The sequence below is a fragment of the Schistocerca piceifrons genome, chromosome 1 (genome assembly GCF_021461385.2).
Source record: "Schistocerca piceifrons isolate TAMUIC-IGC-003096 chromosome 1, iqSchPice1.1, whole genome shotgun sequence".
NCBI classification, from domain to species: Eukaryota; Metazoa; Arthropoda; class Insecta; order Orthoptera; family Acrididae; genus Schistocerca; species Schistocerca piceifrons.
The window spans coordinates 415702006-415722942 of record NC_060138.1 but is presented as its reverse complement, the minus strand read 5'-3'; the positions used below and the strand labels follow the sequence as shown (position 1 = coordinate 415722942).

The 20937-nt window shown below is 43.0% G+C and overlaps 1 protein-coding gene across 1 annotated transcript in view; it reads right to left on the bottom strand.

Moving 5' to 3' along the window:
• The window catches only part of LOC124796497 (carboxylesterase 4A-like), a 344155-nt gene that overhangs the window by 59077 nt on the left and 264141 nt on the right, over window positions 1-20937 (bottom strand). The window contains exon 9 of the mRNA XM_047260703.1: window positions 4362-4531. Coding sequence (XP_047116659.1) covers window positions 4362-4531 — 170 coding nt within the window. The remainder of the gene's footprint in view (window positions 1-4361; window positions 4532-20937) is intronic.

Below are 20937 nucleotides of genomic sequence, written 5' to 3'. Positions count from 1 at the left end.
CTTCATCAGTTATTTAGTGAAACAAGAACCCACAATGTTAAATCAAAATTTTCAGCAGCAAGAATGTACTCCTAGACATAACAAGACTGAGCCATCAACATCAACAATGAGATAATGAAGATAAGTAAAAAGTTATTATTTTGTATATCTTACACCTCTCGAAACATTTGAAAATAATGAATATACTAAGACAATGATTTTAATAGTGATGTGTGGAAGGATAAAATTACAAGTGAAACATGGATTGTGCAAGAACTGGAACGGAAGAGAACTGAAGCATTTGAGATGTGAAATGTTGAAAATTAGCTTGACTATTATGTCAAGGAATGTGGAGGTTGTCGGCAGGCTTCGTGAGGAAAACACTGACAAGGAGAGGGGACTGGATGACAAGGCATGGGTTAAGACATCAGGGAATAACTTCCATGGTACTAGAGGGAGCTGCAGGAGGTGAATACTGTAGAAGAAGAGAGATACTGGAATAAATCCAGTAAATAACTGAGGATGTAGGTTGCAACTGCTACTCTGAGATTGAAAGGTTGGCACTGGAGAGGAATTTGTGGTGGGTCAGTCAGAAAACTGAAAACAAAAAAAAGTGTGGCAGAATATCAGAGAGACATTTGGAACTACCAGTACAAGACTATGTGGCATGTTTGCCACATCTTGTGTGAACTGATGTGCAATGGTTCAACTGCTCATTGTTTGTACACAGTATTTCAGTTGCACAGAAGTGGTATGGCATTGTTGACGTATGTGGAATATATAAAGCATGCACACTTTGTTGACATTGAAAACTCTGATCACAGTCAGTTTGAGGTGGGCAGGGAACTGAATGGCACATATAGCACTATTTAATCACCGGAAAGAACATTTCAAGTATAAAGAAACATTCAGCACCAGTATGTACTGAATTGATCATATAATAAAATCCAGTGCCAGAATATTTATCTTGTTTTAAGTGCCCGAAGCCACCCAACAATAAGGCACAAACCATGGCTGTGACATTGTGGCAGTTTCTAGCTCACATGTATCCATTAGACTGAATTTTTAGATTGGAAAGCCTGTTTTGTATTTTTTTTTGCCCCATCAGAAGAATTCTACTCGCATAAATGTACCACATTGCTACATGAAATTCGTTCCACAAGTAGTATTACGTCAGTGAATGAGACGCAGTTGAGTCATCCACGTGAGAAAGCCCTCTTGCAAGCAGACGAATAGTGTCCTGTGTTCCACATGGATCGAACTTATCTAAAATTCTTGTCATTTTAGAGACTAAAAGTTTTCATGCTATTCTATTCTCTGAAAGTTAGAAGTGAAGTTTGGAAGTTGAGAAGTAAAAAGTTATAAACATTCTTGATAAAATGTGTTTGGGGTAACAGCTGCTCAGAGTATGTAATTCCTGTATGTAAGAAGTAAGTTTTTTGTTCTTAAGATGTAATGTTATGACATGTACAATACCCTTACCTTTGTTTAACTTTTACACTGGCTTCCATTTGATTCACAGTGAATGTCAGAGAAAAGAATAGAATTTCAAAACATTCTGCAATGCATGTCAATTCATGGCATTCACACAGACTATCAGTTAAATGGAATGAAGCATCAAATTTTCTTGGGAAGAAAGCATTTTTGCTGAAGTTGGTGTGTGAGGGTGTTGTGCACAGTTCTGTTGCCTGCTCAGATTGGCAGTCAATTTAATCATGCTGCACTCATCATGTGGTAGTCATTGATTTTCTTCTTTTTTTGTCTATTAATTTTGTTGTTTGCTTAGTTGTCATGACACATTATGAAGAACAACTTAATGTTTTTGCTGTAAGAGTTCTTACAGAAAAGATGTTGAATACATGGAATAAAGAAAGTGATTAGGACTTTGCAATACAAAGAAAAAGACTAAACTGTACAAAAATCAGAACGTAAATTTGTTAAAGTTTTCATTAAAAATTCCCGTTTTAAAAATGAAGATCAGGAATGTCAAAAGAGAAACATACAGTTTTTGACCTTATTTGGAACTTAAAAAGAAAACAAGACACAGAAGATAATACTGTTTGTTGTGTTTAGCTGCATACGGTTGGCCAGTAATAGTCCAATGCAAGGAAGGATAGAAAATGAGGAATTCTACTTATTGTTGGTGGTTATTATAGTAGAATGAACCCATGATTAAATTTTCGGGAGTATAAATGGTGTGAAATTTAGTGGACAGAGCTGCCTTCTATGGCAGTAATAATAGCTCTACAACAGTTGGGCATTGAGTCAAACTGAACTTGGCTGCCAATTAGGGGAACATCATTTCATGCTGCTTCAACTCCATGGCACAGGTTGTCGATTGCAGTGGCTGGTGGATGGTGATGTGCTAGAATATTTTCAATCTATGACTAGAATTTTCAGTCCATAAGAGATCCAGCAAATGTGCTGGCCAGAGCAACAATCGAACAGCCTCTCTGTCGAAGTGGGTCAGGACAATATGGGCGATGTGCATTCTTGAGTTACATTTTTTAAAGATAAAGGCATGAAGATCTTGAGGGTAGGGCACAGCTGCCATCCATAACATGCCATAAATATTGTAGTATCCATCCAGATGATTGGTTATTTGAACCACCAGTAATGCACCTCTCTGTGCTGTCATGTCAAGAGAAGTCACAACAGTGCCCCAGTGATATGGCACATTATCATCCATAAAAAGTTCATGAATGAATGCAAATGGTCTCCAAGTAGCTGGATGTAACCATTTACAGTCAATTTCAGTTCAGTTTGACCAGAAGACCCAGTCTATTCTGTGTCAACACAGCCCACACCATTATGGAGTCACCACCAGCTTGCACAATGTCTTGTTGACAACTTAGGTCCATGGCTTTGTGACTTCTGTGCCACACTCAAACCCTACCACCAGCTCTTACCAACTGAAATCGGGGCTCATCTGACAAGGGTTCAACTAAAATGGTCATGAGCCTAGGAGAGGCACTGCAGGCAATGTCGAGTTGTTAGCAAAGGCACTTGCATTGGTTGTCTGCAGGTGTAATCCATTAACACCTAATGTCACCACAGTGTCCTAATGGATATGTTTGTCATACATCCCACATTTATTTTTGTGGTTATTTCATGCAGTGTTGCTTGTCTGTTAGCACTGACAACTCTACACAAACACTGCTGCTTTCAGCCGTTAAGTAAAGGCCATTGGCCACTGCATTGTCCATGGAGAGAGTTAATGCCTGAAATTTGGTATTCTTGGCATGCACTTGACATTGTGGGTCTTGGAATATTGAAATTCCTGCTGATATCCGAAATGGAATGTTCCACGCATGTAGCTGCAACTACTATTCCACGTTCAAATAACCGGCCGGGGTGGCTGAGCGGTTCTAGGCACTACAGTCTGGAACCGCGTGACCGCTACAGTTGCAAGTTCAAGTCCTGCCTCGGGCATGGATGTGTGTGATGTCCTTAGGTTAGTTAGGTTTAAGTAGTTCTAAGTTCTAGGGGACTGATGACCTCAGACGTTAAGTCCCACAGTGCTCAGAGCCATCTGAACCATTTTTAACCACATTCAAATCCTGTTGATACCCTTCATGTGGCCATAATCACATCAGGAACCATTTCACATGAGTCACCTAAGCACGAATGGCAGCTCTGTCAATGCACTGCCATTTTATACCTTGTGTATGTGGTACTACCACCATCTGTATATGTGCATTCGCCATCCCATGACTTTTGTCACCTCAGTATATGTACAAAAGGGCGTTACAGATGCCAAGCTTCACATATTTATTTTACGAAACTAACTTATTAATCAAGAATAAGAGGCTCCCTTTTTATATTATCTGATTATTATTTGTTTAAAATAGTTATTAACTGGGTAATTTGTATACAGCTTTGTCACAGCTGTGACCAACGCAGTAGCTCATTATCTCTTCCTGGCCTACAAATATTCTTTCTTAAATGACAAACATATTTGTCATTGTCATCTTGCATCGTAATACACATATTGCTACTATGTCCTAACATGCTTCTTGTAACTGAAATGTATGTGAGGTAAAGTTATAGGTTACGGTGGCCTTACTGACAGTCCCTGATCTCTGCCTGCCATACAAACTGATGCAAACATTCTGAATGCTAAACACATTTTTGGACACTTGAAAATGTATATGTTCATTTTTGAAGGTGTTCCTTCTTCATTCCCACAACTACCATTATCCTGGTGATTACAGTTATTTCAGATACTGTCATTTTTTTTAATTATAAAAAAGCGAAAGTTTCGTGTGGGTTCCCTGATTTTCATTATTAGTTTTTTTTTATCACAACTTTTTCCCCGCAGACGAACGTTTCATTGCAGAGCTTCTCTCCTGTTCCGCTGTGGTACTATGGCCTCGGCTCACCTGCAACATGGTGGCCAGCCCGGATGGCGCATACCGCCAGAGCAGCGCCTCGCGCACGGCTGCGCTGTCCCCCCAGCCGTACCGGCGTGCAACCTGTGGCAACACGCTGTCCTCCAGCAGCTGCCGCAGCTGCGCCTCCGACGCCTGCTGCACTCCGTCGTCCCACTCGTCTGCAACAACAATAATTTGTCAAAAACGAGAAAGGTGATCTTTCTCCATGACGACCTGCTGAAGTTCTCAGCGGAGTTCTCCCGCCAAACCCCAACTTATTGAGAAATGCAGGGAGAATAATAGTGCGGGTAGAACAAACCGCGCTTTCGTTATGCAGTGCTGGCTCTTCCACATTGCCTTTCTGCTTCAGGGCAGCATGACACTGACCACCTAATGGATACAGCATAGTGTGTTAACAGTAAGTTGCACAATGGGCTCCCTAGTTCTGAATCAGAAACAGTCAGAGGCCATTTGCCTTTTGGTTGCAGCCAAGGTTAGCTAGGTGACAGTACAGTGTGTGGAACCTATTATTCTGCTATTTCTTCACTCTGTTCCAGACAGCTTCCTCTGCTTCTCAGAAGTGCATGTAATTCAAATGGTTCAAATGGCTCTGAGCACTATGGGACTTAACATCTGAAGTCATCAGTCCTACTTAAACCTAACCTGCGGACATCACACACATCCATGCTCGAGGCAGGATTCGAACCTGCGACCGTAGATGTCACACAGTTCAAGACTGAAGCACCTAGAACCACTCAGCCACTCTGGCCAGTCATGTAATTGTCACCGTCAATACATAAAATGATTTCTGTTTCAGTTACGAACAACATTTAAGCAATCGACCTCTGCTTTTGCTCTGAAGCATAAAGAACAAGTTGATGTGTCTGCACTTTTGAAGGTGGAGCCGCTCCCCATCCGAGGCCTCACAGCCCTTCGCAGTCCATGTGGAGGTTCGAGTCCTCCCTCGGGCATGGGTGTGTATGTTTGTCCCTAGGATAATTTAGGTTAAGTAGTGTGTAAGCTTATGGACTGATGACCTTTGAAGTTAAGTCCCATAAGATTTCACACACATTTTTTTTTGTCCATGTAGGCATCAGGCTTGTTTCCTCCACTCATTCCCCCCCCCCCCTCCCCCAATCACCCTCTTTCAACCTGCCAACTTACAGTTAACACACTGTTCATATAGGTATTGTGTTTTTACGAAATAGCAGTGACTGTGTTTTTTAGAAATATTATGCAATGTTCCTTTGAAGGCACAGCGGCGACTACAGCCATTAAGAAATACTGTAAATGTATTTACAGTTGTGGATATGAACCACATTAGGCTGTGTATAGGAATAATGATAATGAAAATTTGTGCCAGACTGGGACTCGAACCTGGATCTCCCACTTTACGTGAGCGGTCGCTGCTTTAACCACTTTAGCCATCTGAGCACGAATAATAGCTAGACCCAAACTTCCATGTGTCGTCTTCTGTGTGTTTCAACCTGAACTTGTACTTTAAATGTATTGCTGTCCAGGAGGATACATTTGTTGAGAGTCGAGCTAATAAATACAAAATAGCAGTGCCTGTATTACTCAGAAGTGCGATGCAACGTTTCTTCGCACATGCATGCATGTTCGAAGTCAGGCCCTTGACTCTCAATAACTATGTCGTTCCTGGTACATACATAATGTACGAGAGCAAGCTGTGCCATGGACTTTGACATATGGAAGTTTGGGTCTGGTTGTGATTTGTGCTTGGACAGCCAAAGTGGTTATGTGGGAAATTCCATGTTAGAATCCTGGTACAGTACAAATTTTCATTAGCTTCATTCCAATACACAGCCAAAAGTGGCTCACATTCGCAACTGCGAATACATTTCCTGTGCTCTGTTTTTAGTTTGCCAGTGTTGCAGCAGCTACCAGTATACATTCGTGGTCGGAAGTTGACGGACTTTGGCTGATCCAGAAGTAGGTACCCCTCACTCAGGACATAATGAACAAATAGTAAACGTTTCTCAATCTCATACACCAACAGCGTTGACATCATGGACGTCCAAAAAGGGGGCAGGAGGGGAAGGGGAGGAAGTGGGAGCACTAGTTGTAGGGTGACGAACTCTCCCGTATATCTCAAGATTAGAAAAAAATTCTTTTTTATTTTCCTGGCTCCCTTATTGACAGCCTATTCTCCTGTACAATTCGTCACTATCACTGTTGTAGGTATTAATCCTGCTTATTACTGTCAGTGGTTCAAATTTCCTGACCAACAGATATCAAAAAGTTTTTGTGTAATAATTGGTTCTGTTGTCAACGTGTAGTTTTTTTTCTGTTCGTGCTTCAACGGAAAGAAGATGGCTTGGTTCAAGGGAATGCGAGGAGAAATAATGACATAGTCCACACGTTTAGAGGGGCATGAGAAGGGGCAGTGTTTACTTGCTTCTAGGTCAGTACTGGCAACCCCTAGAAGTGATCACCTCATACCGATCAGCAGCTGTCTCATAAATAACTTACAGAAGTAACAAGGACCCACAAAAGTGGATTATAGAAATTTTCATGTTAAACACACTCGTTACATTATTTATTTCTCTATCGGCTGACACAACAAACTTAATATGACAATCATGTTTAGAACACGTCAGTATAATACTGATTTCACTGATCTTTAGTCAGAAAGCTATCAAGGTATGTAGGTAAGTTAAAATAAACTGAAACTTCTAATATTTACAAAAGTAATACACTGTCAGAAAGAAACACAAATATGCACTTTCAGTTTAATGATCAAACACCTCATACCGATCAGCAGCTGTCTCATAAATAATTACTTGTCTATTACAATCAAGTGTTGCACAAAATGAAATTTAATCAACATTTTTACCTAAATTAGTCTAACAGTTTCTGTTAAGTAATTCATCTATGGAATGAAAGGAGTCAGTCACCAAATAATCTTTGGACTCTGTCTAAACTGTCTTTTGTCTAAAGCTAAACTTGTCTGCTGGAAACTTATTGAAAATACATGTTTCAGAATAATGGGCCCATTTTTGCACCAAGTTAAATGATTTTAAATATTTATGTAGACTGTTTTTATTCCAAGTACTGATGTTGTGTGTTGAGCTTCATTAAAGAATAAGTATTTTGAGAAGCAGTAGTTAGTATATCCAATTCTTTGAACAGGTTTAGACATGCTGTTCTTGAATGTATGTCACAGATACATCTTATTACACACTTTTGCCATCTAAAAACGTTCTCTCAGTTTGTGGAGTTAATACAAAATGTGATACCGCATGATTTAATACAGTAAAAGTAAGCAAACTGGGTGAGGATTTCTTACATGCTGATTGTCATCCTTTGCAAGAGAACGCAATGTAGTTGTGCAGCTGAAACTTATTGCGGCTAATTCTCCCTCAAACCTCCCTTACAATGATGATCAGACGTTGATCATCTCTCTTGGAACCATAATCAAATAGTGATCGCCCTAACGTATTTTCTCCTGCATCTGGGATGCTGACATTTTACTCACGTAGAGGTCTCTCGTGTTTCTGAGAATGACCTACATGACATAAGTTTGGATGGAGTGTATACCAGGCCTATATCCGCCCCGAGTTCACGCAAGGGCACTTCTCTCTCCCTTGCTTGTCAGAGGCCGGATGCGAGAAGAGCACGGCACCCGTTAGCTGGAGCCAGGAAGGCGGCGAAGACTGAGCATGCAATCCATCACTAAAACTATTTATTAATGATTACTCAAAAATGCTACATTAATAATTTTATTTTACCCATAAAAATGGGGAACAGGTCAGTTTTATATGAGTAAGAGGCTTAGAACAACATTACCAGTCACAGTAACTCATAGTGAAACCCTTTTTCTGGTCGACTTGTCACAGAGGAGTCTAACTGATTTATCTTTAATTAGTATTGAAGACGATACTGATATTGAAAGTAGTGACTCCGTAAATGATTTTGCAAAAAGCTATGGGACGGAAAGAAGATTTTATGTAAGTAGTTTTGTAATTTGTAAAACTGAGTGGCTAATTATATCACATAATGTTGCTTGTGTGATGATAAATGAAGATTTAAAAAATTGTGCTTTTGCGTAAACCCTATAACACAACGAATATCCCAATGAGTTTTTGAATGCTAATGCTGAACTAGCTAGCCATCCAAACTTGAAACAGCAGCTGGGAGACACCAAGTTAGTGCTCGCATCTTGGCGATGCAAGGGTTAGGGCCTTCTCTCCACTGCTCCTCAACTTTATTTTTACACTCCTGGAAATGGAAAAAAGAACACATTGACACCGGTGTGTCAGACCCACCATACTTGCTCCGGACACTGCGAGAGGGCTGTACAAGCAATGATCACACGTACGGCACAGCGGACACACCAGGAACCGCGGTGTTGGCCGTCGAATGGTGCTAGCTGCGCAGCATTTGTGCACCGCCGCCGTCAGTGTCAGCCAGTTTGCCGTGGCATACGGAGCTCCATCGCAGTCTTTAACACTGGTAGCATGCCGCGACAGCGTGGACGTGAACCGTATGTGCAGTTGACGGACTTTGAGCGAGGGCGTATAGTGGGCATGCGGGAGGCCGGGTGGACGTACCGCCGAATTGCTCAACACGTGGGGCGTGAGGTCTCCACAGTACATCGATGTTGTCGCCAGTGGTCGGCGGAAGGTGCACGTGCCCGTCGACCTGGGACCGGACCGCAGCGACGCACGGATGCACGACAAGACCGTAGGATCCTACGCAGTGCCGTAGGGGACCGCACCGCCACTTCCCAGCAAATTAGGGACACTGTTGCTCCTGGGGTATCGGCGAGGACCTTTCGCAACCGTCTCCATGAAGCTGGGCTACGGTCCCGCACACCGTTAGGCCGTCTTCCGCTCACGCCCCAACATTGTGCAGCCCGCCTCCAGTGGTGTCGCGACAGGCGTGAATGGAGGGACGAATGGAGACGTGTCGTCTTCAGCGATGAGAGTCGCTTCTGCCTTGGTGCCAATGATGGTCGTATGCGTGTTTGGCGCCGTGCAGGTGAGCGCCACAATCAGGACTGCATACGACCGAGGCACACAGGGCCAACACCCGGCATCATGGTGTGGGGAGCGATCTCCTACACTGGCCGTACACCACTGGTGATCGTCGAGGGGACACTGAATAGTGCACGGTACATCCAAACCGTCATCGAACCCATCGTTCTACCATTCCTAGACCGGCAAGGGAACTTGCTGTTCCAACAGGACAATGCACGTCCGCATGTATCTCGTGCCACCCAACGTGCTCTAGAAGGTGTAAGTCAACTACCCTGGCCAGCAAGATCTCCGGATCTGTCCCCCATTGAGCATGTTTGGGACTGGATGAAGCGTCGTCTCACGCGGTCTGCACGTCCAGCACGAACGCTGGTCCAACTGAGGCGCCAGGTGGAAATGGCATGGCAAGCCGTTCCACAGGACTACATCCAGCATCTCTACGATCGTCTCCATGGGAGAATAGCAGCCTGCATTGCTGCGAAAGGTGGATATACACTGTACTAGTGCCGACATTGTGCATGCTCTGTTGCCTGTGTCTATGTGCCTGTGGTTCTGTCAGTGTGATCATGTGATGTATCTGACCCCAGGAATGTGTCAATAAAGTTTCCCCTTCCTGGGACAATGAATTCACGGTGTTCTTATTTCAATTTCCAGGAGTGTAGTTTGTACGCTTACCTTTTCCTGGAATATGCTGCTGCACAATAGTGTGTCAGAATGAGTAGACGAGGGCCATCTTGGTTCGGTTTTAGGCTGGTAACAATCAGTTCTATAGACCAACTAGAGGTTGGTTCTCAGATTGAATACTGGACCGGAGTTTCACTTTATACAAACATCCCAAAAAATGTAGCTTTCAAAACACCTTTGTTCAGTATAGGAGCATAGATTTTTATACGCAGATCCGTTTCAACAAAAATTCTTCTGTGATTGTGGCCACTTCGTTTGTGATAAAACTACTGAAGTTTTGTCATTTCAGTGTATGATTGGTTTACAATGAATCAATAAAACAAATGGATGTGTTAAGCAACCAATTTGTAACATTTCATTCCTGCATTATTTAAAAGTAGGTGGCCTATCAAAGTATATAATTTGAAGAGTAGCCGAGTGGTTGCTAGCATGGTAGCTGGGCGTGTTCGCTCAGGGGGGCAAGTCACCCCATATAATAATAATAAATAAATAATAAAAACTGAGTAAAGTTTAAAACGATGAACCTAAAGAGGTGTCAAGAGGTGTCATATGACATCCGCACACGCTTCAAGATGAAAAATAGCAAACAAACAGACAGAATGGGAAAAAGCCACGTGTTTAGTGTCGCTGGGTTTAATGCAATTTTTTTAGGTAGGGAGATTTGGAACGGGGTCCACTAAGCCTTCTGAGTCCAAATGAGGAGCTGCTCGATTAAAGAAGTGGCGATATCATCAGGATTCACGTACTAGCAATAAAGGTTAGAGGGATTGGGGACATTCTGATCACATGCCTCAAGATCGTAGATTACTCCTTGTACTACCTTGCAGGCAACAGTCGGCCAGGCCTAAGGCCTGATCTTTGAGTGGTGTTTCATTAAATAATTCATATTTTGAAGAGGACTAAGAAAAGTCAAACATAATGACGATTAAGTTTTGGTCACCCAAAACTGATTACAAGTACAGCAAAAGTGATGTGGCTCATGTATTTCTCACAAATTAGTGACGCATACCAAACAAATACTGCCCTTGCTTGTAGAGGGTATGGTTATCAAGAGAGCTGTTAGTTTTATGTATCTAGAAAGACTTTTTCGTAGAAAGAATGGGAGCGAAATAGCGGTTACTAACACAGTACTCTATATACCAGGTGGTTGTAATAAAAGCCCAGTGTGGGCTGTAATAATTGTATGGCAGCGAAACTTGCTAGATATTGTAATGCGTTAATGCGGAATGCTGAAAAAAATTAGTTCCACTTTTGGCCACCAGGTGCAAGTCTGATGCTGTGAATGCAATAAAGACGTATAGAAATATTTCCATACATAATGAATCAGGAATGTGGCGTAGACAGGAAAGGTCAAACAAGTGAGAATGGTGATTATATTATTAACCATCGCTTACACAATTTGTTCAGTATGAGCACCAGAGACATGACGAGATGCTGTATAGTGTCAGATCTACACCTTGTGGCCAAAATTGGAACTAATTTTTTTCCAATGTAAGTTGGTTCGGCATTAATGCATTAGCATATTTACCACGCTTTGATGCCATATGATTATTGCAGCCCACACTGCACCTGTGAGTAGCTGCACTTTACTTTTAACCACCTGGTAGCTTTTCGCACATCCTGACGAAAAGATCACTCTCTTCAAACTTTAAAATTCTCCTGTACCTTTCAGACGTTTGGCCAGTGCTGCTATGCAGTGTAGATAATGATGAAGAGAAAACTACATCGGGCCTCTCACAAACACTGACAGTAATCGAACACCATGGCCAAACGCTAGGAAACTGATGTTCCAACATTTCCATGTCTATGAGGTGTGTTGCTTAAAATATCTCTCTTATGCGATTGTATTTTAGTATAACGGGCGATGAAAAAATATCTGCGTGAGGGCATTACTGCAGTGTATATGCAACATAGAATGACATGATGCCTGTATATGAGTCCCGACATTTAGGCAAGGAATTAATGTGTCTTTTGTGTCATTCCAACGGGCGTACTGTAAATAATTCGGAAACGTGAACTACGACGTCATTACCAAACGCGTCCAAGCAGGACCAACGTGCTGTTATTCTGTTTTTGACTGCCACAGGACAGGCACCAGAAGACATCCGTCGGAGAACGAAGAATGTTAATTGAGCAGTATATCTGTCGAAAAACACCGTTGTGAAATGGTATGCTAAGCTCCTTGCTGGTCGCGATTCGATACAAGATGCAGGTCGATTTGGGAGGCAGTCTCATCTATTACCTGGTGTTCCCATCACTGGGGGACGGCACTCCGGGATTCTGGAGAAATTAGAGCATGCAATCAGGGCGAAACGTACGGGAAATCTGCGACAAGAAGGGTGCTGCGGCTTCACGACAACACTCGTTCCCGAATCACAAATGTCGCAACGCAGAAATTACGCCAACTCAAGAGCGAGATACACGAACACTCGCCCTAAAGTTCTGATCTCTTCACATGTGATTATCAAGCGTTCGGTGCCTTAAGAAAGACCTTGAAGGGTCGACGATACCTGACGGACGAGGATGTGCAGCAGGTAGCCATGGACTTCCACACGCAGCAGGGCATGGTGTCTTGTCAAATGGGTATGTTCAACTTCTTGCGTCCTTGGGATGATCACGTCGATGGTCTCGGTGATTTTGGCTTATTTGCACATCGATTCTAGTCCGTAGGCCTTTGAAGGGAAACTTTTTGATCAGCCTTTATAAAATTTCATTCATCTTCATTACCAAATATATTACACAAAAACACCACAAATAATATTCATAATTTACCAGAAGGGGCTCAGTCCCAACAGACAGATCATGTCCAGAGGGTCTGCATATTCAGCTTATCGCCATCCTTCAGGCTCTGAAATACGCTGAGTCATTGGCATGAGTGACATGTGAGCATCATACTGACAGATAGCACAGATGCTTCACAGAATGAATAATGACAAGATGGACTCCCACAACAACATGACAAGAAGAATAGGCAGGGGTCCTACCATAAGGACTACACCATGAGAAGAACGTAGGATTGTTCGACTGGCTCTGTTGAAATCGAACGGAGGGTACAAGCAAATTGTCCTCACAAACCTTCGAGAACAGATTATAGTAAGCTGCTTTGAGCTCTCGATTTGCCAAGTGTCGTATATGGCTAACACTATACCAAAGACAAAGAGACTTGCATGGTGTAGAGATAGAGTCAACTGAGACATTGAGTGGTATTCTGTGGTGTTCAACTATGGATTTCACTTCTGTTTTTGGCCGTCAGATCAACGTCAATGTGACTGTAGACGACTTGGTGAAATGTCACACGAATCAGCGATTCTCGAGACCCATAACTCTCCAACTCCTGGAAGCATGATGTGGGGGACTATTGGATATGACAGTAGGACTGATTTGGTAGGTGCTGAAGGGAGGCAGAATGATCGCCGGTACGTGGCAAGAATGGCAAATACTGTTGTCCTACTCACGATGAGCAGATTATTAAAAGATATATTCCAGCAGAGTAACGAGTATCTCACAGTGCATTTCACACCACAGACACGTTAAGGAACGTACAGATCCCTGACAGGCTTGCCTGATCCCCTCATCTGTCGCCTCTGCAGCCTTTTGGGATGCATCGGGAACACACGTACTTCTACTCCAGACTCCAGCGAGCGCTCTTCACGAACTGTCACTGCATAGGCTTCAGGCATGGCAAAGGTTCCTCAAGATGTCATTTGGAGACAACCTACTTCTATGCAACAACGAAACTAACAGTGTACTCATATCTACGAGCGAGTCACACCTCGTACAGATGTTGATGAGGAAAGTAAGTTCGTCCACAAAGTTTGATAAACATCGGTTTGATGCTTCATGGTGTGACACAGTATATTTCCGTTAGTGTAACTAGGACAACTGTTCGAGGAAGCATGTCGGCGATCCACCTGTGGCCATGTACGCCAGCAGCAGAGGTGAGGTTTAGTTGCGCTGCGGCGTCTTACCGCTGTGGAGCACGTCCCACAGTATTTAATATAAAGGGATTCCGTACATTGACTGTGACGGGCAACCAAAGACATGTGCAATATGCAGCCAAGACGGCTACATGTGTGTGCATTGTACCCGCATATCCTTTAATTTTTCTTTACTATCCACTGAGGACAGTAATGCCATCGCCGAATCTTACTGATATCCTTTCACCTTGAAATTTAATTCCACACTTGAACCCTTCTTTCATTTCCGTCATTGCTTCTTCGATGCATAGATTGAACGGTAGTGGCGAAAGACTACTTCCCTGTCTTACACCCTTTTTAATCCGAGCACTTTGTTCTTGGTCTTCCACTCGTATCGTCCCCTTTTGGCTCTTGACGTATTGCACTTTACCCGTCCTTCCCTTTGGCTTACCGTTATTTTTTTCAGAATTTCGAAACTATTGCGCCATTTTACTTTGTCGAAAACTTTTTCCAGGTCGACAAATCCTATGAATGTTTGTTGATTTTTCTTGAATCCTACTTCCATTACCAACCGCAACGACAGAGTTACTTCTCTGGTGCCTTTACCTTTCCTAAAGCCAAACTGGTCGTCATCTAACAGATCCTCAATCAATCTTTTCCATTCTTTGGTATTTTATTCTTGCCAGTAACTTGGAAGCTCGAGCTGAAAAGCTGATGGTGCCATAAATCTCGCACTTGTTGGCTCTTATAATCTTGGGAATTGTGTGGATGATGTTTTTCCATAAATTCCGATGGTATGTCGTCGGACTCATGCATTCTACATACCAACGTGAATAGTCGTTTTGTTGCCACTTCCCCCAATGATTTTAAAAAGTCTGATGGAGTGTTATCTATCCCTGCAGCCTTATTCGATCTCAAGTCTTCCAAAACTATTAAATTCTGATTCTAATACTGGGTCCCCTACCTCTTCTAAATCGGCTCCTGTTTCTTCTTCTGTCACGTCTATCACGTCGTCAGACAAGTCTCCCCTCATAGAGGCCTTCAGTGTACTCTTTCCACCTATGCCCTCTCTCCTCTACATTTAACAGTGGAATTCCTATTGCACTTTTAATGTTACCGGCCTTGCTCTTAATTTCACTAAAGGCTGTTTTGACTTTTCTATATGCTGAGTCAGTCCTTCCGATAATAATCTCTTTTTAGAATTCTTCACATATTTTTATGCAGCCATTTCGCCATTGTTTCCCTGCACTTCCTATCGCTTTCATTCCTATGTTACTGGTATTTTTCCATTCCTGAATTTCCGTGAACATATTTGTACTTTCTTCGTTTTTCAATCAGGTGAAGTATTTTTTCTGTTACCCATGGTTTCTTCGCAGTTGCGTTGTTTGGACCTACGTTTTTCTTTCCAAGGTCAGTGGTTACCCTTTCTAGAGATGTTCAAATGGTTCAAATGGCTCTGAGCACTATGGGACTCAACTGCTGAGGTCATTAGTCCCCTAGAACTTAGAACTAGTTAAACCTAACTAACCTAAGAACATCACAAACATCCATGCCCGAGGCAGGATTCGAACCTGCGACCGTAGCGGTCTTGCGGTTCCAGACTGCAGCGCCTTTAACCGCACGGCCACTTCGGCCGGCTTCTAGAGATGTCAATTCCTCTTCAACTTAACTGCCTACTGAGCTATTCCCTATCGCAGTATATATAGCCTCAGTGAACTTCAAGCGTATCATTGCATTCCTTTGTACTTCCGTATCCCATTTCTTTGCCCACTGATCCTTTCTGACTAATCTCTAAAACTTCAGCCTACTCTTCATCACTGTGATCTGTGTCTGTATCTGCTCCTGGGTACATCTTACAATCCAGTATCTGATTTCAGATTCTCTGCCTGACCATATTGTAATCAACTGAAATCTTCCCGTACCTCCCGGCCATTTCCAAATATACCACCTTCTCTTGTGATTCTTGAACAGAGTATTCGCTATTCCTAGCTGAAATTTGTTACAGAACTCAGCCTTTCTCCTACTTCATTTCTACTACCATGCCCATATTCTCCCGTAAATCTTTCTTCTACTCCTTCCGCTACAACCACATTCCAATCCCTCATGACTATTAGATCTTCATCTTCATGTACATACTTTATTACCCGTTCAATATCCTCATATACTTTATCTTTCCATCTTCGTCTTGCTACATCGGCATGTATACCTGAACTAGCTCTGTTGGTGATGGTTCGCTGTCGATTCTGAGGAGAACTGAACTGAACTGTTCACAGTAACTCTGGCCAGCCTTCTTATTCATAACGAATCTTACTCCCGTTATACTGTTTCCCGCTGCTATTGATATTCCTGCACTTGTCTGAACAGAAATCCTTGTCTTCCTTCCATTTCACTTCAATGACCACCAGTATATCTAGACTCAATCTTATCATTTTCTTTTCCAGGTCGTTTAGTTTCGATACCACGTTCAAAATTCCATCATTTTTCGTCCCGACTGGTAGAACGATATCCATTCGTTGGTTATTCATTCTTTTTCTCGTAGTTACCTCCCATTTGGCAGTCTCCTCGCGGAGATCCGAAGGGACACTACTGAGGAATCTTTTGCCCGTGGAGAGATCATCATGACATGTTTTCAATTGCAGGCCACATGTTCTGTGGATACACATTATGTGTCGTTAATATAGTGGCTTCCAGTGCCTTCTGCATTCTCATTTCGTTGATCATTGCTGATTCTGCTTCCTTTAGGGGTAGCTTCCCACATCAAGGGCAAAAGTGCCCTGAACATCTGCCCACTCCTGCGCCTTGTTTGAAAAGGCCGTTGGCATAATATGGGTGATTTCTTATGCCGAAAGTCTTCATCTGCCGTTGCTGATTATTATTCAGAATTTAAGCGATGGAACGGTTGGAACCTGGGAACGAGGACGTTTTGATTACTAATAAAATACGCTACCGCCGACCCCCCTCTCCCCCCACAAAAAAATACGTAACCTCTACCATACTTCCAGGTACATCTTCAATGGATTTACGAAAGGCGCAATAGAAACAGTGAAATGTTCAACTCCAACTCATCCCTTCACAGTTATGCCAGTCCTCGGAAGTAACTAGGCCAAAGAGGGACGAGGACACAACACACGAGAAAGACAAATTCTCTACAAAGATATCAGTGAACGATAACCTCATGGGGCCAATGAATAATCAAATTTACATCACACTAAATTTTCGCACCATGCATCCCAGCGACGTTAAACCCGTTCCAAAAGAGCGCTTTCAGCCCAGAATGACCCTTCTGCCCGGAACGTGAAAGGAAAGACATTAAATCTAAACTGAAAATGCCAACAAAAATTCAGCTGTTGATTTAAATATGCCAGTTGATACTGATTCCAGGGCGGAGGAAAATGGCGTCAACCAAACTATCTAATGACGTAATTATCTGTCTCAAACTCTGTACCGGAACTGCAATATGATTCCAAAATACCTTAGTTTGAGGGTAATACATAACGAATGTCCCTGATGAATAATACCACTGGATACCCGCGCGTTAGCACGCTTTTTACTGGATTATGGGAGGAGCATCTGCCTGGATCGAGTCTGACGCCATATGAACGAATAGAGGCGGTGTGCCGGACAGCCTGGATGTTGTTTTTAGACAGTTTCCCCCATCTGACTAGCTGAATACCGGGCTGTTACCCACGTGCCACCTCAGCTACAGTATCGAACACATCTCACACTTACGCATTACATAACTCTACATGCAGACAGATGGGGTCTCAAATACTGTCCCAGGGGCAAAGGGATAGTGCCAGGAAGAGCATCCAGCTACCCTCTATCACTAACACTGCCAAATACAGATTAACAGGCCGACCTCATGAAGACACAAGACAAGGCCATGAAAAAGTAGAAAGAAAGAGATCTCTAATGATTACTCGAAGTGAAACTTGTGACAGCTGAAAACTGTGCGGTGGAAATTTGTGGTAACTTCCTGTGGGACCCAACTGCTGAGGGCATCGGTCCCTAGGCTTTCACACTAGTTAATCTAACTTACACTAAGGACAACGAACACACCCATGCCCGAGGGAGGACTCGAACTTCAGACGTGGGGAGCTGTGCGAACCGTAACAAGCAAGGTCCTTTAGACCGCGTGGCTACCCCGCGCGGTTTGTGTGGTGGGCTGGTACTCCAAACTGGGACCTTTTCCATCTGCGGGCAACTGCTCTGCCGGCTGAGCTATCTAAGCACAGCTCACGACCCGTCCTCACAGCTTTACTTCCACCACTATCTCATTTCCTACCGTCCAAACTTCACAGAAGTTCTCCTGCAACCTTACAGGACTAGCACTCCTGGGAGAAAGGATACTGCGCAAACATAGCTTAGCCACAGCCTTGGGGATGTTTCCAGAATGACTTTTCGCTCTGCATCGGAGTGTAGACTGATTCGAAAGGTCTATGTAGATTAAAACTGTGTGCCGGACGGGCCTCAGTCATACCATTTCTCGACCTGGAAAAAGCGTTCAGCGGTGTAAAAAGATTCAAGATGTTCGAAATTCTGTTAAAAATAAGAGTAAGTTGTAAGGAAAAGCGGATAATATGCAAGACATACGACAACCAAAATGAAAGACTAACAACGAAGTGCTCAGATTAGGTAGGGTGTAAGACTGAGGTGTAGTGTTTCACACTGATAGTTGAACATGTACACCGAAGAAGCAATGACAGAAATAAAAGGAAGGTCCGGTTGTAGTTTTAAAAATTCAGGAGGATCGTATGTATCCAACAAGATTAGCTTGTGAGATATCTGTCCCAATGAGGACACCCTGTGGACTGACATTAAACCGAAGAAAGTAGTGAGGAGTAGTAGAAATGAGATTAATGATAAACTGAAGTAGACAAAGTTACGGAATTATATTACATTGGAAGCAAAATAACACAAGACGGACGAAGGAGGGATGGCAAGAAAAACAGGGTATGAAAGGTGGGCATTCCTGACAAAATGAAGTCTAATATCATAGTGTCAAACATTGGTCTTAATTTGCAGAAGAAATTTCTGAGAATGTACCGTTACAGCATAGCAGTGTGTAGAGTGAACCATGGATTGTAGGATAACCGCGGACGAAAAGAATCGAAGCGTTATCCTCGTGCAGTATATTTACGACAAAAGTAAATAATTAATTCTTCCATTTTTCGGCAGTTATTGGGTTGCTTCCCTATTATATACAAGTAACATTTCCTTGTTTTGAAGGATTCTAAGGAGCCCATCTGAAAAGGACCCTTTATCAAGACTTTTGAGCACGATATATAGGAAAACAGAAGCATAATGACCTAAACCCTTTCACTGGAGTTACTGGCACCTGACTAGTATGGTGAAACTCGTTGAAATGGGGGTGCCATAGGGCCTAGATTCTTGTAGTTTCATAACACAATCACATCAAAAAAATGCGGCTATCGATTAATGAACATTAGTGTGGAGTGTGTCGAGCCCCTGCCTGTATGACAGCTTGAACTCTACCGAGGGCCGGCCGGGGTGGCCGAGCGGTTCTAGGCGCTACAGTCTGGAACCGTGCGACCGCTACGGTCGCAGGTTTGAATCCTGCCTCGGGCATGGATGGGTGTGATGTCCTTGGGTTAGTTAGGTTTAAGTAGTTCTAGGGGACTCATGACCTCAGAAGTTAAGTCCCATAGTGCTCAGAGCCGTTTGAACCTCTACCGAGGACACTTTTAAGGAGGAGTCTAAATGCCTACGAAGGAAAGGCAGCCCAAGGTTCCGCAAGAGCCGAAACCAGAGAAGGTAGTGACGTTGGACGTTGGAGGCTGGAGCGAAATCACGTTCTAACTCATCCCAAAGGTGTTCTGCCGAATTCATGTCCGGACTTCGGGCACGCCAATCAATTTCAGGAATGTTATTGTGTACAAAGAATTTCCTCACAGATGCTGCTTTATGACATGGTTCATTGTCACACTGATGAAACCAATTGTCGTCTCCGAGCTGTTACTGTACAGTATGGGGTACACAGTTTTGTGAGATGTGTTCCTATCCTTCCGCCTTTAGCGTTTTGTTAAACCCAGTGAGGGGCCCATACCCTAACAACGAACACACTCGTATCGTAACACCACCTTCTCTGTACTTTACTGCTGACACTACACAGTACACATGATGGTAGGTAACGTTCTGCAGGCGTTCTCCAAACCCAAAAGTCTTCCATCGGATTGCCATACGGTGTAATGTGCTTCATCACTCAGAATCACTCATTTCTAGCCATCCATGGTCCAAGGGCGTCGCTGAACCCCCGCATAGCAGTACTATAGAACTGTGTAGGATTGTACCTCACTCTTAATTCCTGAGCACAGTCATTGTGCTAGCTGGCCTGATGGTTGCACTTTTGAACTCACGATTTTTTTACAAGCACGCTCTGCAATGCTCGACAGTCCTCGCCCATCAGCATACGATATCTGCCCGGTCTTGGTTTAGCTCTGGCTGTTCCTTCACGTTTCCACCTCGCAGTCACTTGACCAGTGGTTGTAATGACCCAGATGGATTCGATATCCAGGTAACATCCAAAGATTAGCACACTTTCGAAATCACTGATCTCTCCTGACCGACGTTGTCTTATTACATCTTCTCTACTGACAATACACTACGCCTTGCCTCCTTTTATACTGGCGGACCTGTCTCTCGTGAGAGTTAGTGGTCAACTCTGCATTACACAGGGTGTCCGGATGATTTTGATCAATTAGTGAATGTTATTTTTTTCATTTCTTGTCCTATGTTAAATCGTGTTCGTCACTGACAAAATTAATTAATGAATAACTTTTAATATTAAGTTCACTGTAACTAACGAATGGATAGAATAATAACTAAAAACAATACAAATTTAGAATGTCTTTACTTTTTTTCAACACAGACAAGCACTGTCACGCCGATATTCTCATAGTCTCACAGCCATATAGATGTTCAGTGAGTTGGTTGTTTTTTCTGTGTCGAACTATCTTTCCACAA